Source organism: Pan troglodytes, chromosome 8 (genome assembly GCF_028858775.2).
Source record: "Pan troglodytes isolate AG18354 chromosome 8, NHGRI_mPanTro3-v2.0_pri, whole genome shotgun sequence".
Taxonomy (NCBI): Eukaryota; Metazoa; Chordata; class Mammalia; order Primates; family Hominidae; genus Pan; species Pan troglodytes.
Window position 1 is genome coordinate 20,113,270 of NC_072406.2, and position 27,806 is coordinate 20,141,075.

A 27,806-nucleotide genomic window follows, 5' to 3' on the forward strand; every position below is an offset into this window, starting at 1 on the left:
AAGGAAATGTAGACAGCATTTTATCATCTTTGCAACTTACGGACACAATGCCAAAGTCAGCCAGACCAAGATTGTTAACAATATTAGCTTATTTTGACTACACTAAAAAGATTTCTGAGTTGAGTCCTACTCCTGGTCCAGCTGCCTAGACAAGATGAGAACATTCATTCCACTGCAAAGAAACAGTGAACTTCAGCCTGCTCCTGAGAGCTAAGTTGTAAAATCAGAAAACAAGAACCAACCAACCCCCGCCCACATTTTTTAATGTATTTTTTTTTAATTATACTTTAAGTTCTAGGGTACATGTGCACAACGTGCAGGTTTGTTACATATGTATACATGTGCCATGTTGGTGTACTGCACCCATTAACTCACCAATTACATTAGGTGTATCTCCTAATGCTATCCCTCCCCACACCCCACGACAGACCCCAGTGTGTGATGTTCCCAACCCTGTGTCCAAGTGTTCTCATTGTTCAATTCCCACCTATGAGTGAGAACATGCGGTGTTTGGTTTTCTGTCCTTGCAATACTCTGCTCAGAATGATGGTTTCCAGCTTCATCCATGTCCCAATGTGCTGGAGAGGATGTGGAGAGATAGGAACACTTTTACACTGTTTGTGGGACTGTAAACTAGTTCAACCATTGTGAAAGACAGTGTGGCGATTCCTCAAGGATCTAGAACTAGAAATACCATTTGACCCAGCAATCCCATTACTGGATATATACCCAAAGGATTATAAATCATGCTGCTATGAAGACACATGCACATGGATGTTTATTGCAGCACTATTCACAATAGCAAAGACTTGGAACCAACCCAAATGTTCATCAGTGATAGACTGGATTAAGAAAATGTGGCACATATACACCATGGAATACTATGCAGCCCCTGCCCACATTTCTAAGGGATGTGACCTCCAGTACTGAGAGTTCATGCTGCAACTTCAGTAGAAGCAAGTGTGGTAACCCCTCGTCTTCTTAAGATTAGCTCACAGACCAGGTGCAGTCGCTCACACCTGTTATCCCTGCACTTTAGGAAGCCAAGGCAGGAGGATCACTTGAGCCCAGGATTTGAGACCAGCCTGGGCAACACAGTGAGACCCCATCTGTACAAAAACAAAAAATCTAAAAATTAGCTGATATGGTTTGGCTGTGTCCCCACCCAAATCTCATTTTGAATTATAGCTCCCATAATCCCCACATGTTGTGGGGACGTATTTGAATCATGCAGACGGTTTCCCCCATGCTATTCTCCTGATAGTGAGTAAGCTCTCATGAGATCTGATGATAAGGGCCTTCCCCCTTCATCCAGCTCTTATTCTCCTTCCTGCTGCCATGTGAAAAAGGACATCTTTGCTTCCCCTTTTACCATGATTTTAAGTTTCCTGAGGCCTCCCCAGCTTTGCTGAACTGTGAGTCAATTAAACCTCTTTCCTTTATAAATCACCCAGTCTCAGGTATGTCTTCCCTAACAGCGTGAGAACAAACTAATACATTAGCTAGGTGTGCTGGTGCATGCGTGTGGTTCTAGCTACTTGGGAGGCTGAGACAGGAGGATGGATTGAGCCTGGGAGTTTGACACTACAGCGAGCTATGATCACCCCACTGCACTCCAGCCTGGGTTACAGAGTGACACCATTTCTCCAAAAAAAAAAAAAATTAGCTCACGACTTCACCTACTGAATCCTCATCCACTCTGAGGAAAAGCAAAGCCAGTTTGGTGCCCAGACCACATCCAGCTTTCTTCCCTCTTCAGAGTAGGGAAAGGGCCCTCTCTGAACAATGAGGACGGTGCCCACTTCCCGTCCTGTCAACAGGACTCAGCATCCCACTTAGGGAAGCATACACAGGCTGGAACGCCACAAAGAGAGGCACAGGCAGGACCCACACAGCTGTGAGGCCCCGGGTGCCCTGGTCCCGCAGGGAGGCAGACCTGGGGCTGCGGCGGGGGCTTCACTGGCCTGGCAGCTCCGAGGCTTAGACCAGAGGGTGGGCATCTGTAATTTCCCATTGGCTCACTCCTTCAACTCCTCACATGTGTGTATAGGGTACTTCAAAATAAAATTTATTTTTTCAAGGGTGAAGGATGTGATTGGATTTGATTCACATTCAAAGATGACTGAGGCCACGGTGAAGAGAAAGGGGCAGGGGCGACGAGGACAGGCTGGCTCTGGTGGGGGTGGCAGAGCTGAGAGGTCCAACATTAAAGGCTGTTTCTCTTGATCGTTTTTGTAAGGGCAGGACAGTATTAAAGGAAGGAAGAAGAAAAGGGAGAGAAGAGGGAAGGAGAGGAAGAGGAAGACAAAGAGGAGGAGAGAGAAAGATTTGGTCAGTGAGGCAAAAAATAACAACAATGCCCACCACAACTGTCGGCTTCACTGTCGGTCAATATCATGCTAACAGTGTATTATATTTACACTGTTCCTCCAGTACAGGAGCCCCCAAACACTGTAAAAATCATCATTCAGTTAAACGTCAGAACATAATCACATGGCTAAGTTAAGGAGGAGATCTTAATAGTCCAATTTTACAAACAGGAGAAGTACTGAATGAAAGGGTCCATGATTTGCCACAACTGCTTAAAAGGCTGAGTGAGGACTTAGGCGTCAGTAAAATCCAGCAAGCCCACATCCCCTACTAAATCCTTAAACTCTGCTGTACCACATTAAGTACATCTTCTACATGAAACTTGTACGACTCTGCAGACACGTGCCACCCCAGGGCTGGGAAGCAACTGGATGTCTGCCCGTCACAACCACATTGAGAACTGTCCAAGGACGCCAATGGTGTTGGGTCGCCGCCCACACTCCACGGGCTTGTTTTATGATTTCCTTGGATGAACCTGAATGGACCATCTTTGTCCAGAACCTAATATTCTATTTCACGTAAGTGTGAAGCATAATTTTTGAAGTGTAAAGAACTTGGTAGCCGTTTTGGTGGAGATGCATTTCACAAGCCCTTCATTTTCACGGGAGCACCTGGTGGAAGGCCTGGTACTTAGCAGAACCTCGGGACGTCAAGAAAACTGAACCACCACGAGATGAGTCATTTTCTGTCATTTTTACTAAACGTCAAAATTAGACTTGCTATATTTCCTTTTGTTTCTGTAGTAGGAAGTGAGGGGGTGAAAATATTTCCATAACAATATGCTACAAAGAAAGTCAGTAAACCTAAACAATTTTAATCAGCATCTTGTAATATGGGTCATTATGAAGATTATTTTTTTAAAAAGCAACATGAAACAGATAAAACCTTAAGCACTTAAAATGGAAACTGGTTAAGAAGGTGCCTTTTTCAAGTGGAAAAGGATTTCGTATGGAAAACTTTTTTTTTTTATTGGAGATTAAGTCTCACTCTGTTGCCAGGCTGGAGTGCAATGGTGCGATCTCAGCTCACTGTAACCTCTGCCTCCTCAGTTCAAGCAATTCTCCTACCTCACACTCCCAAGTAGCTGGGATTGCAGGCACATACCACACGCCTGGCTAATTTTTGCATTTTTAGTAGAAAGAGGGTTTCACCATGTTAGCCAGGATGGTCTCGATCTCCTGATGTCATGATCCGCCCACCTCGGCCTCTCAAAGTGCTGGGATTACAGGCAAGAGCCACTGCACCCGGCTGGAAAACTTTGTAGACGGTTTTATTCTCAAAAAGGGTAGATACATTACTAAGAATCAACATCTTACCTTAAACACTTCCATTGGAAGAGGAAATTTGGCAGCATCAATAAGGGATTTTTCCAGAGTACATTTCCATTCAGAGGCCATCTTCAAAGGATAGATTTCTGTATCAACAGCAAATCACAGAAGAGTTGAAGGACTAACACGTTCTGCCGGGTGGCTCTTTCCTGCATGCTAATTCCCAGGCTTTCCTGATACCTCAGCACGGTCAGTGACCATGAGTGTTCACACCCCATACCCGCCATGAGCAGCCACCTGCTGAAAGGACTTTCTGAAATTAAATAGCAACTTGGGATTCTGCTGTCAGAAATGAAGAATAAACTTAATAGAGTTCTTCTTCAGGGAACATTTGTATGCATTTAGTTGGCATTCTGTAAGTAATTTAACGGTATTAATCACATTAGCAAAAACCTTCAGTCATCCATGGGCCAAAATTCCACATATCACCTAGGAAAGCAATGCCCACTGATGAGGAACTTCTTATCTGATACATTTCTAAACTACAAACGACTCTAGTCTGGCATTTGCAGTTATGACAACATATTTTCACTAAATCTCTAAGCTCTCATCTGCTAAAAATAGTCCCTGTAAGTCAGAAAATTATTAAAAAGTAAATTAAAATTTACCAACCAAGTTTAATATTTACACTTGAAATGTTGCTTAACACACCACATGTTGCCCATATTTTTCCCCAGGCGGTGGGAGGGGGGGCAAGATTTACAGATGGAGGTTACACAGTCCGAATGCAAAATTAAAAGGAAAAAAAAAAAAACGTTGAGCACTGTTTTTACCTATTGCTGAAACTGCAGGAGAATTTTATGGCCTGATCTCAACAGATTTAAGACCTTATCAAAATAGGATTTGCAGAAGCCCTCACTGGAAGTAGATATGTTTATGCCTTCAATATATCAACCCAGGCTACTTCAGACAGATGCTTAGGATATGAATATGAAATTAAGCACAGTTAAAAAGCAACATTAAACCTTTGGGACTATATTTTTAATTTCTTGCATGTCTGCTTTTTAGCATGAAGCCATCTATTTTGATCCTCATAGCTTTTGAACTCACCTTGAGCTTTAAGCCCCTGTTTCCGCAGTCTATTCAGTCATAATTACAGTAAGTATCAGATCCTGCCAGAACTAGCCAAGCCATCGGTGCACTGCCCGAAGTCATTGTTACTTACACAAAGACACACAAAGGGTAATTCACAACCACACATCCTCTGCGTGTGTGCATTGTCTATAATCCCTTCTAGTGTTTCCTATCTGCTGAACTTTTTTCTTCTAGTTTGGCCTTTCTAAATTCTTCTTAGTAGTAGCTAACGTAATTGGGATCACTCAATGGGGCCCAACACACACTTCTGTGGAGACTGAAAGAATGGGGCCTCTGATGTCCACAGTGAGAAGGGGGCACTCAGGAAGACACTGCTTATCACAGGGTCCCCAAAAGTAGGCACAGGGACCAGTTCACAGAGCCCCCTGCAAGCTGCTCCATGAGAGCGAGAGGGATACCTGTGCACTCAGGCAAGCTCGTGGGCACTGCATCCAAACCACAGAGAGACAGAAGGCCACTCAGGGGACCCCGGGGAGCAAAGCCCTGAGGACGCCAATGCAGGATCAGGAGAGAAATTGCCAACAGGCTGGAGCTCCTGATGGGACAGGGACCATAAACACATGCCCCTTTCCAGCAAGCTGGGCAGGCAGATGGAGAGTTCAACCTGGGCATGGTAGGAAAAGGACCAGCTCACAGAAAACAATTGGGGATTTCCAAAGCCTTCACCAAAGAAAGAATCTGAAGACCCAACAGGTGCAAAAAGGAAAAGCATGATTTACCTGGCTGACACCTTTGGCCCCTTGCTTGGGAATCAGGACTAGTTATACCCTTGACCCTTGATGGTGGTCTCTGAATGGGGGAGGGATGCCCTGAGACAGAGGAGAAAGTACAAGAATGGTCAAAAAACACCTTCATTGGGAGGCTGAGGTGGGTGGATCACTTGAGGTCAGGAGTTCAAGACCAGCCAGGCCAACATGGTGAAACCTCACTTCTAATAAAATTTAAAAAACAAAACAAAACAAAAACAAAAATTAGCTGGGTGTGGTGGCAGGCGTCTGTAATACCAGCTACTCGGGAGGCTGAGGCAGGAGAATCGCTTGAACCCTGGAGGCGGAGGTTGCAGTGAGCTGAGATTGTGCCACTGCACTGCACTTCGTCTCCAAAAAAACAAACAAACAAACAAACAAGAAAAAAAAAACTTAAGGCCAGGAGGAATGGAAATCCAACATGACCAGGGTTAGATCCAAGCTATGAGAACTCACGGAGAGGATGCTCTGGCCCCAGTGGGGTTGCCTGCACGCTGGCCCAGGAAGGCGGACCAACCAAGTCATCCCTGAAAAATGAACTCCTCTGTCCACTGGATGCCATCTCTCCTCCTCCACACCAGAGACAAAGGTAACAAGAAGCCCAGGTACCAGGTGGGTCCTGCCTCTGTCCTACAACCTGAAGATTCTCTGTTTTCTTTCCAATGGTGTTAAATCCTGGAATGAACCCAGCCCACAGCAAGGCAGACTTCTTTCATGAAAAGGTGAAAATCAACTGCAGTTTTGACAGCCTGACACAACCGGCAGAGAACAACAGTCCCCATGTGCATTCCGTGAGATGGAGGCATGCTGGTTATACTAGCAAGTTAATGGACAATAAATAGTACCATTCAAAGAACATCGACCATTTTCTTAAAATGATCGTGTTGCAGGTAACTGAATAAAGTAAATCATGCCAGTTTCTGTTTCTGGGAAGGTCGTGAGCAATTAAAACACACCCCGATTCCTCTGAAACTAGAAGCCTACAAGAAAAACGAGGCAATCTCCTTTTGTGCAAGGGTTTGATGGGGCATTTCCTAATAAGTGCCACAGGAAGCAGTAATGCATAACATAATCATCAATAAACAAAGACCTAGAGAAACAACCCTTCTTTTATCCACCTCCCTCCAAAAAACTTCTATGTCCTTCTGCTCCTCCAGGTCCTACCCAGTGAAGAAAGATGAATCTATGTTGTTAAAAGATAGTAAACGTCAGAGAAAGTGTTATGGACTAAATGTTTCTCCCCAGAATTCTTACTTGAAGCCCTAACCCCAAAGGGATGCCTTTGGGAGATGATTAGAGTTAGATGGAGTTATGAGGGTGGGGTCCTCAAATGAGATCTGTGTCCTTATAAGAGACACCAGAGTTCTCTCTTGATCTACTATGTGAGGACACAGTCAGAAGGCGGCTGTCTGCAAACCAGGAAGCGAGCCGTCCCGGGACCTCAACTACACTGGCACCCTGATCTCACACTTCCAGCCTCCAGATCTCTGAGAAGTAAATGTGTGTTGTTTAAGCCATAAAGCCTGTGGCATTTTGTTACGGCAGCTTGAACAGATTAATGTAGTCCAACTCACTTTTGGACTAAGTAATAGTTCAGGCAGAAAGTATTTAAGTTGGATTCAGAAACTTCCTGACTCCAAGATCTAAAACAAGCACTAAAAAAATGGGGGGAGGGGGTGATAAAATAATTTTGAAGGAAAAAAACAAGGGAATAAATTCTAGAAATAGAGAAAGAAAAAGAAACTCAAAAAGTTTCATCTCCTTAGCATCTGCAAGAATATCTAAAAGTCTATCTTATTTTCTAAACATCCAGAAATAGGAGAGCAGGTGGGCTTCTTAAACGACCCTAACCTCAATGACGTACTTACATTCCTTGGAAAACCAAAGTACAACCTTAAGACTCTGATCACAGATTAAATGTCTAGAAAAGGCCAATCTCTTGATATACATTACACCACTCAGCAGCCCAGCAAGATATCCTTATCCCCATGGTACAGGGTAAGGTGGTTTCTTTCCCCTCCTCCTTCCCCAAGCACCAGAATGCTATTTCCTCTGATTCAGGGCAAAAAGAGAAAGGCTCAATGGCCCTGTGTTTCTCAGAGGTGGAGAGTATAAAATCTAGTTCCTTTTCCCAGGTTTTTGAAGGCTAACTTCCTAGCTACTTTCTATGACCCATTTCTCTTCTATTTTGCTGAACAGTTGAGAAATACTGTGCCCTTTAAAGAGTAAAACGAGGGCCGCGTGGAGTGGTTCATGCCTGTAAGCCCAGCACTTTGGAAGGCTGAGGTGGGCAGGTCACCTGAGCTCAGGAGTTCAAGCCCAGCCTGAGCAACATAGTGAGATCCCATCTCAACAAAATAAGAAATTAAAAAATTAGCCAGGGATGGTGGCACATGCCTGTAGTTCCAGCCACTTGGGAGGCTGCGATGGGAAGATCACTTGAACCTGGGAGGTTGAGGCTGCAATGAGCCGAGATCATGCCACTGCACTCCAGCCTGGGAGACAGAGTGAGACCCTGCCTCAAAAATAAATAAATAAATAAATAGTAAGTAAAACTAAAGGACGATTATTTTTAACAATGGTGGTGGTGTTAGCGGGAGTGCACAGCAGATGGTCCCGGCAGCAGGGAAGAGCTCGTGGGGAGTATGCTCTTCTCCCCTGCACACCCCCCTCCCACTGGACTTCTCCCCATCGGTCATGGAAGCAGAACACTTTCCAGTGCCTTCATAGTGTTTGGGAAAACGAGAAAATCGGCCTAGTATTTTCTATGCAGGTATGAAGTTTTATTCTTGCCTAGATTCCAGTTAAGGAAGTGGTGCTCCCACGTAAGTCACACAAGTCACCGTGGGACTTGAAATCAATTTATACAAATACAAAGTACTAGAATCTGTCCCCATGTGTACAACAGGGGTAGTACAGCCTCTCTTCCCAGGGATGCTGTTCTGCTGAATGATGTAGCAGAATCCAGTTTCCATCTTGAAACTACTGGATCTGAGGAACTCAAAATCACACTTTTGGAGTGTCTTGTCACTTTTTAGTTTCTTCTTCCTGTACATAACCTTTCCTGTTGATGATTTAAATATCGGGGAAGTAAGTTCTTGATGATGAATGTCTTTTCCAGAATCTTTTTTTTTTCTTTCTTTCTTTTCACAGAGTCTCACTCTGTCACCCAGGCTGGAGTGCAGCAGAGCGATCTTGGCTCACTGCAGCCTCCTCTCCTGTGATCAAGTGATCCTCCCACCTCAGCCCCCTAAGTAGCTGGGACTACAGGTGCATGCCACCATGCCTAGCCAGTTTTTTCTATTTTTTTCAGAGACAGGGTTTCACCATATTGCCCCAGCTGGTCTCAAACTCCTGAGCTCAGGCGTGAGCCATCATGCCCTGCCTGTTCCAGAATCTTCAGGGGCCCCCAAGAAGTCTTCAGTTAAGTGAACAACTCATTTCCAGAAAATGCTAAGACAAGTAAACACAATTTATTCATATATTATAAAGACCCCAAATTATCTAAAGAGGGAGACAGCTCATAAGCGAGTATTTCCTAAGCTTCCACGGAGGCATGTTCCATTCCTGCTCGTGAGCGTGAGTCCCATAACTTCCCAGGAAAGAAACATCACAGAGAACATAAGAAGCCACTAGTCATCCTTTGCTTTGCTGTAAATTTGTACACTGGCAAGTAGATATTGCTCCTAAAATTTATAAAGCAATCAGATACTAAGCAGAGATGTATACACACAACTTTACGCACAAAGTAAATTTTTCCTGCTGGGTTATGAATCCCAGGGCAAACCCGGGCTTACATCCTTCTTCACAACACGACAGGCTCTTTGTTTGTCATCAGAGTCAAAAATTACTCAGGATAGAGATGGAGGTGTTGGCTGCTTCTCAACATTTTGACAGCAATAATACTAATAAAATACCACGTTACGCGTCTCTAAGCCTGTCAAACTTAATGCAAATGCAAACACACGGGACACAGGACCAGGAAGTGTTTTCAATTAGAGCCTCTGAGTGACAGAAAAGATAAATATAACTCCTCTCCTTCATGTACTCAACACTAACATCGGCAACTAATATGGGAGGAAATTCTCTGGTGATTTTAATAAAGCAAAGAGCCATGTCCTTATTCCAAATACAGCTACAAAACTCACCGGAATGAAGATTACCAATTTCTGAAAAAATACGTACTTCCTCCTTGGCATCTCTAATTCTACAAGAATCCAGTATTTCTGTTCTGAGGTTTCCCATTCAAAGGCCGGTAAGAGGAGGCCGGTAAGAGGGGTGGGAGGGGCCCAGCACCTGGGAATCTGAATTGCACTGCCTGTCCCCTAAAACAGGGGACCTTGGACAACTAGCTGAACTCCAGTCTCAATTTTCTCTACTGTGAAATGAAATTCACAACAAACATGCAGCATTTTTTTACAATCAAAACAAACAATGTACCAGATGTAAAATCACCTGGCACATAGTAAACATTCAAGAATGGTTATTTTGTAAATACTCTGATTTTTAACTAGGTAGGTATGACAGAGAGCATAAGGCAGGATTCTTTCCAATTAAGCCTCTGCAAAGCCATTTGACAGTGCATTTGAAGCTAACTAAAATCTTACATGCCAGGGGAAAACATGATGGTCTATCTACTCAATGCTGCTTCTTGGTCAGACTGGATTGTGGTTTGGATATTTAGATGGATGGATGAATGGATGGTCAGATAAATAGATGAATGCTGGATGGATAGGTGGATGAATGGATGGATGAATGGATGAATAGATAAATGGATAGATGGGTGGATGAGTAGGTGGATGGATTGGTGAATGGACAGACAGAGAGATGGGTACACAGATGGCCAGAGATTTCGGAACCTACTTACAAGACTATCAAAATTCCTAAAGAAAAACGTGGAGAATATCCTCAAGTCTCAATCTACTGTGTCTTTCCTTTCTGAATCAGTGATTCCCAAGGAACTAGATCAATTTCCCTAAGGCCTCTAACATTGCTTTCTCCTTTGAGAACACTATTGATTGAGGTCTTAGGTTTTAGTCTCTATGGAAAGCACTGTGAAGTTAAAGTGCTTAATATTCATATACTCAGATATAAAAGATACCAGAAAGCTCATACATTTTCTAGAAACACATCCAGGAAAATATCACATCTTTTTCTAAAATACTTTACAGCAGCAAAAGCTTTGGCCCTTACCTGAAGGTGGGTCCATTCTGTATTTATTCTCTTGACACCAACCAACTGGTCGAAGTCTGTAATCCAAGTAAAACAACCACTGGTCATAGGATTCAGTGTCCTCCAATCCCACATAGCGAAGGCGTAATCTTCCTCCAACATTTTCAATCACACTAACTATCCAGTACTGAAAAGGGTTCTGGGAATCCTGAAGTTCTATTAAGGAACCAACTGTAATGAGGTCTATAGGGCCTTTCCCTCGCAGAGGCTGTTTAAACAGAAGCAAAACTCCTTATTTTAAACTTTATTTTAAGGTTCTCATGGAAACAGATGACAGCAGAAGATAATATTTTTTCACACCATCATCCAAGGTACTGGCGAACAGTCTGGCGTTCCCTCCACCCCATCCTTGCCCAGCCCATGCCCCACCCCTTCCCTTTCCTCCCTCCCACACATCCATGTACCCCATTCCGTATCCAACAACAAAAAAATCACAAGTCAATAGAAAATAACAGTTTGTGCTAAGTTCTCACCAAACAAATCACCCTTCCCAGATAAAATTGCTTTTGTTAACAATCAGTATGCTTTTAAGAAGAGTTCTACCCAAATTTGCCTGGACCTAGAAAACGTGGTAGCAAACGGTCTACTTTTCCAATAGACAGATAATTCTAATACAGAGCATTCAATTTACACCATGACGGTTTCCCAGACATTCATCTTACTCTACTGGCCGCTACTCTAATGACCAAAATGCTCTCATACTTTGATTATGTGACGAAGGCATGAGTGTGTGTCAATGACATGTCTAACACACAGTAATGATCAGCTAAATTAGACTACTATGTAAAATTATTTCTACACTTAACCTGGTAATTGGTTTACAGAATGTATAATTACTGCCCCTTCTAAGAAACCTTCTTAGCATGATAGCATATGAAAAGGGTGTTTGTTCAGCCAGCTTTGTAGGCAAATATGTTTTAGAAAATTAACATAGTGAGACAATTTGTCCTTTTGAAAGGATGAACTATCATCATTTTGATTTGTTAATGAACAATTAAAATAGTATCTCTAAAGATATATAACAAATACATCAGGCAACACAAAACAAAACCCGTTAACTATATTAGACAATGACGTTCTAAAGTGTCAATATCATTTATGAAAAGAGGGAAAGTTTAAGGTTAAGAGAATATGATACTGTCAAAATCCACACCTTATTACTTGTTATTCATTAAGTTTTCCCCTTTTTAGGGGCATTCTTAAGAAAACCAGACTAGGTAATTCAATAATTACTTATGACACAGTGCCTTTCTCTTCCTATTCCATTATATAAATACAAATACTACATATACATACTAAAATGTTTCAACATAAAATTATTTTCAAATAAACCATCAAGATTTCAGATTAAACTATGTTTTCTTCAATACATTAAAATTTCCTTGGCTACATTGAAATACGATCTGCCATTTCTCCTCTTGTTTTTACAAGAGAAGTTAATTCAATTATTGGTTAACATGTGTATGTTCAAATCTTGGGGTTATGTGTCGAAATAGAACATTTAATGGAACGACTTATCAATGTACTCCAAGAGACTATATCAGCACATACATGATCTTGTCACCTGTTCAAAACAGTGATTCTGCAGGATTTGATTTATATTCACTCACATAGGAAAGAGGCTTAAAGATATAGGACAGTAGGAAGACATCCTAGCATATTGTGATTTAAAAATTGGATTCACATAGAGCAAATTTTCCATTTGCTGATTGCATCACAGGGGAAGTTTCATCAATGCCATTCAAATCAGTCACCTAAGTAATTCAGGACAAAAGAGGAAGGGAGGCTATTTGGATGGCAGTGTCTGCAGAAAGCATGCATCTGCTGAAGGATATATGCAAAGGTGCTGTCAGGTCTGAGCTCACGTAACTGGGGTGCTTCAGAGATACATTAGATGTATAACAACAATACATACACCTTCCAGGAGGTTGGCGGGTGCTGTCCTCGAACCGGTCAAGTCACGTATGAGAAATTCTGTCCAGTCTGTGTACTTCTCTTTGATTGCTGGCAAGACAAAGGAGAAAGAAAAACAAAACAAAACAAAAAAAACACTTCAACACAGCAGCAAAGTATCCAATCAACTTAAAATCACAGCAGTTTTCTCCATGTAGGTTTGATTTCAATGTTTTTCTTAACTTTCATCACCATGCTTAAGTAAACACTAAAACTGAGACTGAAAATGTGTCTCTAAGTAGCAACTTGACACATACCACATGCTTGGGCACCAAGGAGACGAAAGAATCCGAAGTCTTACAGCCTATTTAGAAACTTTTCACAAACCACAAAGAAATTATAAAGTGTACAATTCAGGAGGTTCCAAGAAGAGAGAGACCAATGAGGCTAGGGAAATCAGAGAAAGGCTTTCCAGGTGGGAAAATCATACCAGGCCCCGAATTACATGAACAGTTTATACAGTTTCAGAAGAAGAAGGAATTTGCAGACAGAGAAATGGGCACAAAATAACAAGAGGGGTGGACTGAAGGTGAAATGGAGAAATAGAGAAATGGGGAGAATAAGTAGCCCCCTCCATATCCATGGGTTCTCCATCCCTGGGTTCAATTCAACTGAGCATCAAAAATATATGAAATAAAATGCATCTTTACTGAACATGTACACTTTTTTTTCTTGTTATTATTCCCTAAAAACTCCAATGTAGCGACTATTTACATAGCATCTACATTGTAGTAGGTACTATAAGTAATCCAGAGATGATTTAAGGTCTGCAGGAAGATGTACATAGGTTATGTGTGAACTATACTATTTTCTGTTCGAGACTTGAGCATCTGCAAATTTTGGTATCCTTGGGGGTCCTGGAGCCAATCCCCCAACAGATCTCAAGGGACGACTGCACTGCAAATGGTCACGCTAGGGCACACTCCAAGCGCACAGCACTGGGAAATAATACTGAGTGGTAGGAATAAACTATGGACAGCCCAGGAAGTCAACATAGACGCTTAACAAATGGGACATCTCTGTATAAAATGAATCTGGCAACAGTATAAGGGTTTGAATGGAAAGAAAAGAGTCTAAAAGCAGGGAAACTGAGGCTGTTTCAGTTATCCAAGTAGAAAAGTGATAGGACTCAAAATAGGGGTGACAGCCCTGTGAACAAGGAAGGAATGTATTTGAGGCATCTTTTTTTTTTTTTTTTTTTTTTTGAGACAGAGTCTCGCTCTTTCACCCAGGCTGGAGTGCACTGGCGCAATCTCGGCTCACTGCAAGCTCCGCCTCCCAGGTTCACGCCATTCTCCTGCCTCAGCCTCCTAAGTAGCTGGGACTACAGGCGCCCGCCACCGTGCCCGGCTAATTTTTTGTATTTTTAGTAGAGACGGGGTTTCACCGTGTTAGCCAAGATGGTCTCGATTTCCTGACCTCGTGATCCGCCCGCCTCCGCCTCCCAAAGTGCTGGGATTACAGGCGTGAGCCACTGCACCCGGCCAAGGCATCTTTTGAAAAAGAAGTACCAGACTGTGGAGGGCAACATTCTACAAGTGCTTAGAACCCAAGACCTGAGGAAAGCATATCTCTTTGGCATGTCTCCCAAGCTACAGATCTTCAAAGGCCCCACTGGGCTACACCCGCATCCCTGAGGGACCTGAGCCTTCCCAGGGCACCAAGAGATGGATGTGCAAAGTCAGCATAAATGACAGCAAGACCCTAGCCCCAGATGAACCACCCATCACAGCCAGCCCTCCACGTGGGCAGCCCGGGATCCACCCAGGACTTCACTCAGCCCCCATTAAAGGTCCAAGACCCAAGTAGTTTGTGCATTGTTTAGGTTCTTCAAAGGCTTGATGCAACCCTTCCGGCTCAAACCTAAAGCAGTGGAATTACTACAAAAGGGAAGTTGGCCATAAGGGTGTGGGGCAGATCTGGGCCCCAACGGGGGATCCACCATCACTGGATGCATGACTTTGAATAATTTACTCAATTTCTCTTAGACTCTTTTCTAGCCAATCAAAGGGTACCAGGTTGCTAATGATATTTTGCTTATAAGGGGTGTTCTAAGGACTAAAGGACAGACATAAGCAAATAAAATATAACCAACCCAGGTACACACCAACCAATTAATATTAGCTCTTGTTTTATTATAAACATACTAAATTATTACATATATCTTTGTAATCTGCTGGTTATTGATTATTCATACCCATGACATCTAGATTGAAACTTCCAATGAGCTTTCGCAGAACAGCCAGTAGAATGGAGGCGAAGATACAAGCCAAGCAGTGGCCGGACCTGCTGCTTCATCACTAAAGTGCCTCTCAGTCAACATCCGCCCACGCACAAGGATGACCATCAGACCAAGAGCAAAACCAACATGCACAGAACTCAGGCAAACAAGGCCGAGTCCAGCTTTACCTTATATGGCAACGTCCCAGCCTCACCCCGCTTATAATAAAGAATAACTCATCTGTTTGTCCACTTTTATCACTAGATTTTTTTCTCAAACAAAATGTCACCTTCCTTATTTTATACATACTCACATGGAAATACAAACACAAAAATATTGTATGCTCAGCACGTTGGGAGGCTGAGCATAAAACTGTGTTCTTGTGTTCTCTTCCTTCATTATAGATGTAGTCATCATTCTTCAAATGCTACACCCTTTTTAAAAGTGGCCCTCTTGCATGGCTAGGGTCACTGAGACGAAAACAAGATACACAAGCCAAATAAACTAAAATCTGGACTCATTTTATGCTTTACAAAGACCTTTCATTCACCCTGTTTTGTTCCTCCTAACTATGCTAACAGGTGCTTCTTCTTCACTAACTCTTGACCAAGTTCATGGAAAAAAATTAGAAACAGCGGCCAGGTGCGGTGGCTCACACCTGCAATCCCAGCACTTTGGGAGGCCAAGGCAGGTGGATCACAAGGTCAGGAGTTCAAGATCAGCCTGGCCAATATGGTGAAACCCCCATCTCCACTAGAAATAGAAAAATGAGCCAGGTGTGGTGGCAGCTGTCTGTGATCCCAGCTACTCGGGAGGCTGAGCCGAAATCGTGCCACTGCACTCTAGCCTGGGCGACAGAGCGAGACAGTGTCTCAGAAAAAAAAAAAAAAAAAAAACTAGAAACAGCCTCAAGCCCCCAGGTGTTCAGAGCCCAATCTCACATGGAGTCTTTCCAGTAGATTCTCTGATTCTCCAAAGCTTTTGCAAACAGATAAATCAGTAATTTAAATTGCAGGCATGATGGAGATAATATGAAAATGACTCACATAAGTTTCAAGATTAGGACAAAATATACAACTGTACCCCATAAATATGCATTTCCTATCCCATTACAAAAGAAGAACAATTATTATAATCCAGCGATAAATGGTCCCGTGCCTAACACAGACGTCTATATCCACTATGGGAAGAAAGCTCTATTTTCCACAGGGTTGTTTCTAACATGCGTATAATCCAAGTTAACAGTTAAGTGAAAATTTTTAAAATATGCAAGCACCCTATGAAGTCACTGCACAATGCTGAGATTTAAACTGTCAAAGTCATAGCAAGGGAGCTCTAGGGACGGCTCTGACATTTACATCTTGCGAGCCTCAAGTTCCCAGAGGTCCTATAGCTTTCCTTTATATGTGTCTGCACAAGACTCAAGCAATCTTTTATGAGCCACAGACTACCTAAATGAATTGCTCTCCATGGAAGACGTATCTATAAAGCCATAAACGTATACAGACCACTTTAGGTTAAAAAGTAGAAAAGAAACGTTCTCAAGAATCTTGCTAATTTTATAAGAAAAACTATATCAGTTAACATTTAGCTCTCAAAGCTCTAATATTCAAATGTACCATAAACCTATTACAATAAATATTGCTATAAAATAAAAACTAAGTATAACCAATTTACAATTCCTAGACCATGGAGTTACCTTAACCATGGATTAATTCAGTTAAATTCTGGTAAATAAAAGTTGCCTTGCAAGTCCTTCGAATTCACTGCAATGGAAGCTAATTGGCATTGCTCAGTGTGACCATTTAAACTTCTAACTAGAAATTTTAAAACTATAAACTTTATTCTGCAGCACGTCTCTCTTCCAAGACTCCAACTCAGCACTCTCAGCTGTAAGCCAAATCCTTGTCTATGATCATTATCTTATTCTTCAAATTGAAGGACCAATCCACACATGAAACATCAGGAAACTCAAAACCTGCCCTGCGCCCAACTACAGCATCAAAGATGAACGCTACGACAGGAAAGAAATGATCAGGGAGAAAAACACTCTGCAATTTCAGGTGGAGGAAGGTTTACGCACAACTTGGTAATCATCGCTCATGCTTTCAACTCATTAAGGCAAACTCCTAGAAAGTCATAAGAAACAAAAGAAAAAGAAAGAAAGAAACTTCTACCACATTCTCATGAACATTTTTTCAAGGTTTTACTTAGTTATAATATTATATAAGCATTCCACTACACCTTTTAAAAATCCAAGTTCCATTCCACTAATACCTCACTTTGGAGAAGTGCCCACATCACAGTGAAGGAAGGAATCATGAACTTGGGTTTCAGAACTCAAGTTCTGAGTTTGAGTTACACACACATATGCTTCTTGAGGACATTTAAAGATGGACCCAAATCCCACAAATGCTTTATTAGGATTATAAAGCTGCCGAGCTGGACATGGTGGCTCACACCTGTAATCCCAACACTTTGGGAGGCTGAGGCAGGAGGATCTCTTGAGGCCAGAAGTTCAAGACCATCCTGGGTAACACAGCAAGACCCCATCTCTACAATTTTTTTTTAACTTAGCTGGGCATGGTAGTGGGTGGTAGTCCCAGCTGCTTGGGAGACTGAGGCAGGAGAATGGTGTGAGCCCAGGAGTTCGAAGCTGCAGTGGGCTATGATCACACCACTACACTCCAGCCTGGGTAACAGAGTAAGACCATGTCTGTAAAAAAAGAAAAAGAAAGCAAGCTATCTACAAATTGAGTCCCATATAAAGGCAGAAGATTAGCATCACTTTTTCAGAATTTGGGAAAATACCACTAATGTTGGATTTCAAGCCCCATCAAGTGCACATCCACATAGAGTCCAAAGCCGGGTCACCTCTCAGGGACGTGACCTGTGTAGACTGGGCTGTGAGTATAAAGCCCTTGGTCAGGGCTGCCCATGCAGGCAGATGATGAACAAGGAGACCCATGCTGGGGTCAGGAGGACAAGCACTGTCAGCCTAGGCTCCTCAATGCCTTCCCACATCACAGGAGAACAGACAGGTCTGCTGAGACCAGCCGCCCCAGGCCTACCCATTCTCTGAGAGATGGGGAGAGTAATTACAATGAAGAGAAAGGCCATTTTCACTCAAACACACTCTAGCCCACAGGAAGGGAGTTTGAGTCCCATCCCTATGTGCTAGCGTTTAAACACACAGGGTATTTCATTTTTTGTTGTCTTTCTGGGCAATTTTCTGAACTTACTTCCAATCAATGCTTCTTTGAATTCATTCCATGGGTCACAGTTTTCGTTTGCAATGTTTCTTTCTTGCTTTTGTTAGTTCCTTCCTTCTAAAACGTTTTCTTTAACAAGATGACCTTTTCAAAACCTCTCATTACGGAATAGGGTTCTCCTCCCCTATTCCCCGGGTCCTCTCTGATTCCTGGGGGCTGTTTTGTTGTTTCTTCATCTCATCCTGCCCTCTTTGATCAGAAGCTTTCCTGGAATATCTGGCCAACAATGCTCATGCATCATACTTAAATATGAAACAACAGAAACCTTGGAGAGGCTGGTGTCCTGGGCAGACGGGTCTGACTCAGAGAGTGGGCATGGGAGTAATTCCCCTTCTAAGAAGCCGCCTTCCAAACTAGCAACAGGGGTTCTCCCCAGACAATTCAGTCCATTTCTTCAGAGATGAGGCAGAGGGATAAATATATGGTTTCTAGTCCTTGGTTGTACCCACGGCAGGGGTGGAAGAAGGACAGAATCCGTGAAGTGATCTGACTATAGGCATCCCATGGAACCCTGTGATTTTCAGCCCCACGTGGGACTCCTACCCACCCAGCATTCAGTATCCAAGGTGAGCCTCCCCAGCTGCAGCCCCCACACTAATTTAGTAGTCACATAGCCTTATCAGCTTGCAGGCTGCCAGAAACATTGTAAAATCCCTTTTCCATGTTGGTGGCCTTTAAGTTCTTTGTGTTGTTGATATACGTACTTTTTATTTTTCCCTACCATTTTAATGGGGTCTCTGGAGGAAAAAGAGATAAATAAGAGTGCTTAATCCACTGAAACTCCTCCCAGCTCACAAGAGAACCGAGCCTTCTCAACCAGATGTCAGGTAGCAGCCTTTGACTTCTCAGGGGAAGCCTTTTTTAACACTGACTTTGCTAAAGGAAAAAGGAGGCAACAGTACACCTTGAATGATAAATGGAAGCACCTGCTCTTACTATTAAGAAAAAAGGATGACACAGTTCTTTCCCTTGGAGATTTGTAAAGGAGAACCTACATTAATTTTTCATATAAGGTTCAAATTAGATTGTTCCTACAAACAAAAAGATAGATCATAAAATGATTCAACAGGATTGACAAGTTCCTAGTGCTACCTACTACTGAGGTTCAAACACATAGATAAAAGCATTGCTGTCTTTAATAATGAATGTAACCCAGATGAAGATATAACTTGTAAAGAATGTCAGAAAAATTACACTTACACACACACACACACACACCCCTTAGTACCTGTCACATAAAGATTGTTGGAGGACAAGTTTCATTTCAACCTTTCAAAGACTCTTTCAGTTGTAAAAATACACTTCCATGATTAAGAAAAGAAATAGTATCATTTTGTTGTAAAGAATAAGATTTAGGTGGGGCGCGATGGCTCATGCCTGTAATCCCAGCACTTTAGGAGGCTGAGGCAGGCAAATCACCTAAGGCCAGGAGTTCAAGACCCGTCTCTACTAAAAATACAAAAATTAGCCAGGCATGGTGGCAGGTGCCTGTAGTACCAGCTACTAGGAAGGCTGAGGCAGGAGAACTGCTTGAACCTGGAAGGTTGCAGTGAGCTGAGATCGTGCCACTGTACTCCAGGCTGGGTGACAGAGCAAGGCTCCGTCTCAAAAAAAAAAAAAGAATAGGATTTAACAAAGACATTATCTAAGAATTGTTGGAAGCAAATGACACAGCCCTATCACAGTGATGACATTAGGGTGAAAGGAGTCTCACTCTGTCTGGAATGCAGTGGCGCGATCTCGGCTCACTACAACCTCCACCTCCTGGGTTCAAGCGATTCTCCTACCTCAGCCTCCCAAGCAGCTGGGATTACAGGCACCCACCACCATCTCCAGCCTCAGCTTCCTGAGTAGCTGGGACTACAGGCACGCCCTACCACATCCAGCTAATTTTTGTATTTTTAGAAGACACCGGGTTTCACCATGTTGGCCAGGCTGGTCTTGAACTCCTGACTTCAGGTGATCTGCCTGCCTCGGCCTCCCAAAGTGCTGGGATTACAAGTGTGAGCCACTGTGCCTGGTCAAAGTATTTTTTTTTAATGTGAAGGTAAAGCTAATGGGATTTGCTGATGGGCTACAAGAGAAGTAGAACACAGAAATGTCCCTGAGGCTTTCTGGCCCAAGCACTTGAAGAATGGAGTTGCCCTTTACTGAGATGAGGCAGATTCAAGGGACGCAAATACCAAGGGCAAGCTCCACTGGCCCTCACAGTCGTTAAGATCATTAAGATGACTATGAGATACTGCATCACAGCTAGACTGCATAATAAAGAGACCCAAAAACACAGCCACAGAGGTGCAAGCACAGTCAAAGTTCCTCTCTCTTTCTCTTTCTCTCTCTCTCTCTCTCTCTCTCTCTCTCTCTCATCCAAGGCAGGTGATATAGGGTGACACAGAGCTCTGCTTCCCAAGATATGTTAGGAGCCCAGGGTCCTTCAATCCTGTCACTCTGCTCTAAGTGAGGGCAGGGAAACAGATGGTTCAGCACATCCCAGCCCATGGAAAGAGGGAAAGAACGTAAGTAAAGACGAACAATTTCCATCTCATCAGTTACACTGATGTATATCAGTGATGTACATCACAGACATCACTTCCTCGCTGGGCATGGCCACATCTCATAGTACAATAGGAGGTACGTCCCAAAGGGACCCCAGGAGTCCTCTGGAGCAGTGAGCTAGGACAGAGCCCAGCTGGAGGTACTGAACCCACATTCATTCAGGTTCCCCATGAAATATGTACTTCCCCACTGCTAGGGTGGGGGAAGGTACTGTAATTACTGCTTATCCCCTAATATCATGGCTGTTTTCTATGCTTACAAGAAAGGAAACCCACAAAATGGAAGGATCCTTCCAATAAAAAGCACGCCAACTCACCCAGTACATCTCTATGGGATAAAAGGATGAGACGTAAACCCTTGGTCCATATACATCTCACCTTCCTCCAGTGAAACCTCATCCTAAACCTGTAATATATGATGTTGTAGAATTTATCTCTGACCCTAGCATGTAACACTAGGACTGGGCAGAACCCACCTTGCATTGTACAAGTATCTAGACTCTATCTGGACAGCCATGTGCCCAGCTACGTCTATTTCCAAGTAATACAAATATTTCAAGAAGGAAGGAATAATCAATCTTGTCAAATGCTGCTGATAGGACAAGTGAGGTGAAATCTGACATGAGACTCTTAATTTTTGTAACACTGTTACTATAAAATTAATTCTGACGGTTAATTTTTGTAACACTGTTACTCTAAAATTAATTCTGATGGTTAATTTTTGTAATATTGTTACTCTAAAATTAATTCCTAGGTGCAGAACAGCAAAGGACTTCCTAGTTGTTGGCAAACTGCTCTCCAAAGTCATTCTTACAACCTCATCATCCCCAGCGCTCTCCGTCCTTGGGAGTATTTTATATAATCAGACTTCTTAAATTTTCACTAATCTGAAGCATATGAAACTGTCTTTTTCCTTTGCTTTTTTGTTTTACTGATCATCAGTGCTGTTTAGTATCATTACACTATGACAATTCAGGTTTTCCTTCTGGGAACTCCCTATTCACATCCCCTGTATACATTTCTCTATAGACTCTTTTTTATATATACTTGTTAACGGTTTATTTATCAAGAGAAACTATTTGTTAGCCCACATATCTATGCTTCATGGTTCAGAAACACAGGTCGGTGACAAACTTCTAGGTAATTCAACCCAAATAAATTCCTTATATTCCAAAATTACATTGCATCCTGAAAGATGCTAGCCTTCCTCATCTCCTCAAAATCTTCCATAGAATTATAATTCTTGTAGAAGTCTGCATCTGCCTTTTTCCTTGGTTCAGCCTCAGCAAACTGAGACAAAGCTGCAACCCCCAGAAATACGACGAACGCTCCAACAACATGTTTGTGTTCCTGTGTCTACAGTACTCGTCTGGCTGTCCACTCCAGGAGACTGGGACCACCCATGCCCACTGTGTCCAAAACCACACACCCAACACCTCCAACAACTGGCCAACAAATAGTAGGTTACACCTCCAACAACTTGTAGGCCACAGACGAACTTGTGTCACAGGAAGGAAAGACTGGCAGATTTAGACGGCTTTAGGAATTGAGTGTGTTTCACTAATCTTTTGATGACATACAACTTGCTGAATTCAGATTAAGAGCGACTGTTACCATAAATATTCATTGCACAGACTTTTCATTAAAATACAACTTAACAGCACACCACAAGCATTCACAAACATACTGCCATTTCTTTTTATTTTTTATTTTTTTGTATTTGCATAGTTTGTAACTGCTTACATAAGTGAATTATCACTTTCAGTGTTCGTTTCAGCATGTGTAACCTAGAAAGCCAGGTATCAGTCCATTTAAGTGTTTTGGCACTTAGTATCTTGTGTGGTAAAGACACTCAGTTAATATTTTTCTGGAGTTCTCTGCTGTATGATTAGCCCCTTAGGTAACACCAATACTGTTCATTTCAGACAAGGGAAACACTCAGAGATGAAAGAAAATTCAGGTACTACACAACAGGACTTTAATCCCAAAAGACCTAACGCTTTCTCTGAAGTTCCCAAGAAGATCTTAGCACTAGAAACAACCAGGATTTGCTAACGAAATGCCACAGAGATGGAAACCATTTACGACTTTCTCAAAGCACACAAGCCACACCACTCTGCAAGGTATCTTTAAAAGTCTACAAGATAAATAACCTCTAAAACTATCAGATGAAATTTAACACCTTGTCACTGTTCACTGGCTAAAGAATTTTACCCAATAAAATATGGAATCTCTCATTCTTGCACATTTTCTCCAATCCTTCTCTAGCTGCCAATAGCTCACTTTCATAGATGTTACTGCTCCTGCTTTAAACATTTTCCTGCTTTTAAAGAATTACCTTCCAAAGAGTCAGCCACTTTTCTTCCATTCTCCACTAAAAAGAAAAAAAAAAATTCTTACAGTTCTTTTTATTAGCTCCCTCTGCAGAAAAACTGTCAAGACTGAATTGACACATCACACAGGTCCAGGGCTCTAAGTTCAATGGAATAAGACACTTGCTTGTTAAAGATTTTATTCTCCTAGGTCTCACTCTATTTTTCATACTTGACTTGCTTCTTCCTGTAAAGTTACTTTCTTTCCTGAAGCAAAAGAACTTCCATTCAAATTTTTCCCAATATTCCCATTAGGTCTATGAGAAAGAGACAAACTTGCAGAAAGTTTACATTAACATGCCCTTAGGTATCTGACAAAATGAGTTGGCCTCTTTTTCAACAGTATTTAGGTTGCTGTCTGTGATGGTTAATTTTATGTCAACTTGCCTGGGCCACAGTGCCCAGACATGTGGTTGAATGCGACTCCGGATTTTTCTGGGAGGGTGATTTTGGGTGAGATTAACATTTTAATTGCTGGGCTTTGAGTAAAGCAGGCCGCCCTCCCTGATGTGGGTGGGCCTCGCCCAATCAGTTGAAGGCCTGGCTAGAACAAAAGACTGACCTCCCCTGAGCAAGAGGGAATCCTCCAGCAGGCGGCCTGCAGGTTCCATCACAGCAGCGGCTCTTCCTGGGTCTAAAGCAGACGGCCTTGTGCTGGAACTGCAACTCTTCCCTGAGTCCCCTGCCTGCTGGCCTGCCCAGTCAGAGCTCAGACTCACCACACCTCCACAGTCATGAGAGTATCTATATATACACACATTCTATTGGTTCTACTTCTTTGGAGAATCCTAACACATTGCCTTACCGTTACTTTTCTAAAGGTTCAGCAGGCAAAAAGAATAAAAACACTCCTAGAAAAGGGAAAACAGCAATGAATCAGTCATCAGGCAGCTCTTGCAGGCCATGCCTTTGAGAGTGCACAGAAGGAAGACTGAGCTGGCCTTGCACTCACTGAGAAAGCTGCAAAACACAGGAAATGGCAGGCTCCAGATGGCACTACCTGGGTTGGAGTCCCAGCTACAACCACATTGGCTGTGTGACATCAGAAAAGCTACCTAACCTCTCCAGGTGTGTTTCCTCACTTGTAAAACAAGCCTACTAGCTGGACCACCTGGTAGGGCCTCCTGAACACTAAGTGAAATAACCATGCACAAGAAGGTTCTCAGCACAGGGCTGGGCAGGGGCTCAGAGCTAAATAAAGGAAAAGAGGGAGAGAGAAAAGGAGGGGGAGGGCGAATGGGAGGGGGAGGAGAAGCAGGAGGAGGATGAGGAGGCCATCACGGGTGGGGGTAAAATGACCCCAACCACTTTGATGAGCTACTGCAGAGAAACAAGGCAATTTAAAAAACTAGTTGGAGAGATTTTCCTTAATGCTACATTTTAAAATTTTGAAACAAAAGCTAAACAGTTATCAAAGTCATGTAATTGCTTCAAATAGGAAGAGAAAACTGAATTCAGTGTTAAATTATAAATTCGCTATAAATTTTCACTTCACGACGACACACACATTCAGCACACACAAGAGTGTGACCTGGGTGAAAATGTGGCCTCGACACCTGTATATCTGAGGATAGTATCTGCAATCCGTGTCTGCCTCCCACGCCCTCCCTGTTATCAGCACCCCCACCATCTCCACAGTGGGAGCACCACGGGCTGATGCACATTCTCTACTCAGGGGGCTCTCACTTTTGCCCAAAGGCAGAATCCACCATCACTGGGGCTCGCAGGTGAGGCCTGGAGGTGGTCGTGCTGCTGTTGGCTGCTCGCCCAGCACCCAGAGGCCCTCGCAGCTTGTCCTTCACCAATGAGTGCTAGATTTTTGGATCAGAAAATAATTGGAATTCCAAGCAACTGGAGAGAACCTGTCTCTTGGGATTCCCCTAACAGCCAGCCTCTGCAGGGTATGTCCAGGGAGCAGAAGAATGGTCAACACACTCTGTACTTGCAGCTTCTCCTTCGAGTCTCGCTCCAAACCCTGACCATGACGTCCACTCACTGTACTGAGCACCCCCTAGACAGACTGAGACCTCCACCCTGTGCACGTGATCTAGTCCAACTGCTGCTCAGACTCTCCATCCTGGGTCACCACATGTGAACTGCTGGAATGTCACTTACCCAAAAGCCCAACAGCCAGGCCAGTTCCCTAGCTCCGGACAGGCCTATTCCTGAAGTCTCAGTCTGACCAGTTATTGCCTCCTCTAAACCAAAGGTTCTTAACTCATCAACAGGTCTGGGATGGACTCCCCAGGGATTATGAGCCCATACAATGAAATACAAGGCTGTGAAATATGTGTGAGTGTGTATGCATATGTCTGTATGTGCGTCTATGTGCATGCATGTGTATGTATATGTGTGTATGTATGTGTGTATGTGCATGTGTATACGTGTATTTGCATATGTGTGTGCATATGTGCATATGTATATGTGTATGTATGTATGTGTATATGTGTGTGTGCATATGTGTGTGTTCGTGTGTGTGTGTGTATATGTGTGTCTGGGTCTAAGACCTCTTCCAAGAAGCTTCATTGGATTCATCAAATTCTCAAAGAGCACCATGACCCCAAAAGGATTACGAACAACTACTGCATAGAAAATATTATTACATTAAAATGTAGCTTTGGGCTGGTCATGGTGGCTCACGTCTGTAAACCCAGCACTTTGGGAGGCCAAGGCGGGTGGATCACCTGAGTTCAGGAATTCGAAAGCAGCTTGGCCAACATGGCGAAACCCCATCTCTACTACAAAATACAAAAATTAGCCCAAATCAACAGAATATACATTCTTCTCAGCGCCACATGGCACTTATTCTAAAACCATAAAAACCCCAGAAGAAAACCTAGGCAATACTATTCAAGACACAGGCATGGGCAAGGACTTCATGACGAAAAAGCCAAAAGCAATTGCAACGAAAGCCAAAATTGACAAATAGGTTCTAATTAAACTAAAGAGCTTCTGCACAGCAAAATAAACCATCATAAGAGTAAAGAGGCAACCTACAAAATGGGAGAAAATTTTTGCAATCTACCCGTCTGACAAAGGGCTAATATCCAGAATTTATAAGGAACGTAAACATATTTACAAGAAAAAACAACCCCATCAAAAAGTGGGCAAAGGATATGAACAGACACTTCTCAAAAGCAGACATTTACATGGCCAACAAAGATATTTAAAAAAGCTCAACATCGCTGATCATCAGAGAAATGCAAATCAAAACCATAATGAGATACCATCTCATGCCAGTCAGAATGGTGATTATTAAAAAGTCAGGAAACAATAGATGCTGGCGAGGCTGTGGAGAAACAGGAACGCTTTTACGCTGTTGGTGGGAGTGTAAATTAGTTCAACCATTGTGGAAGACAGTATGGTGATTCCTCAAAGATCTAGAACCAGAAATATCATTTGACCCAGCAATCCCATTTATTTATATATTAAACATATGTGTGCATGTGTCTTTATAACAGAATGATTTATATACCCAAAGGAATACAAATAATTCTACTAAGGAATATAAATCATTCTACTATAAAGACACATGCACACATATGTTTATTGCAGCAGTATTTACTATAGCAAAGACATGGAGCCAACCCAAATACCCATCAATGGTAGACTCAGTAAGGAAAATGTGGCACATATACACCATGCAGCCATAAAAAGGAATGAATACTATGCAGCCATGAAAAGGAATAAGATCATATCCTTTGCAGGGACATGGATAAAACTGGAAGTCATCATCCTCAGAAAACTAACACAGAAACAGAAAACCAAACATCACATGTTCTCACTCGTAAGTGGGAGTTGAAGATTGAGAACACATGGACACAGAGAGGAGAACATCACACACCAGGGCCTGCTGGGGGATGGGGAGTGGAGGGGGAAGGGAGGAAACTTAAGAGGACAGGTCAACAGGTACAGCAAACCACCATGGCACACATAACCTGTGTAACAAACCTGCACGTTCTGCACATGTATCCAGCTTTTTTTTTAAGAAATAAAGAAAAAATAAAAATTAAAAGAAACTAAGCAGGCTACACTCACACTGAGTAACAAATATCCTAGGGAGTATCTGCCACAGATGGATGACAGACTCCCACTCTCATTTCATGGGGCTGAGTCGTTCACTCCAACTTCCAAGGTAGTCTTTTGACAACATTCCTGGTCAACCCTCAGGCTTCTCATTCAGTGTGCCTGCAGTTCACACTGCCCCCTTCACACATACTTTGGAACACCCTCCTCAACCCCTGCCCACCCAGCCCGGGAATTTCCCTCCCATGTGGTGCATGTCACACATCACAGTATCTGCCCAGCTGTTCCCTACCGCTTCTGACAGCCCACTGCATTCTGTGAGGATGGAAAAGCATTACTCTTGTTCAAACTGTCTCCTCCAGGCCCAGCATCGTCTCTGGCACTGAGCAGAAATCTAATAAACAATTGGCAAATGCACAAATGTATTTTTAAGAATGTTTTATATTTAGTGAGTTAGAGCACTGGATTAAAGGTTAAATGACTTTCTGGACTATTTCTGTCATTAGCTGCAAACTCCAAGAGAGGTGCTTAGACTGTTTGGAATTTAGCATTATACAGTTAGAAAGATGATAAACTGCTTCTACTGAAAACACACAGGCTGACTGTTTTCCTTTGTGTCGCACAAAAGTCCAGATA

At 42.8% G+C, this 27,806-nt stretch overlaps 1 protein-coding gene across 11 annotated transcripts in view; it reads right to left on the reverse strand.

Moving 5' to 3' along the window:
• SFMBT2 (Scm like with four mbt domains 2) overlaps positions 1 to 27,806 on the reverse strand; it is a 254,614-nt gene that overhangs the window by 115,140 nt on the left and 111,668 nt on the right. For 6 of the 11 annotated variants that reach the window (XM_063780421.1, XM_054660687.2, XM_063780428.1 and 3 more), the window contains 3 exons: positions 12,687 to 12,775; positions 10,733 to 10,979; positions 3,687 to 3,784 (listed from right to left, as the gene is read on the reverse strand). In XM_063780421.1, the coding sequence (XP_063636491.1) occupies positions 3,687 to 3,784; positions 10,733 to 10,979; positions 12,687 to 12,775 (434 nt within the window). Of the gene's footprint in view, positions 1 to 3,686; positions 3,785 to 10,732; positions 10,980 to 12,686; positions 12,776 to 17,407; positions 17,594 to 27,806 lie in introns of those variants that run through there. The other 5 variants (XM_063780426.1, XM_063780429.1, XM_063780425.1 and 2 more) reach the window with 2 other exon arrangements.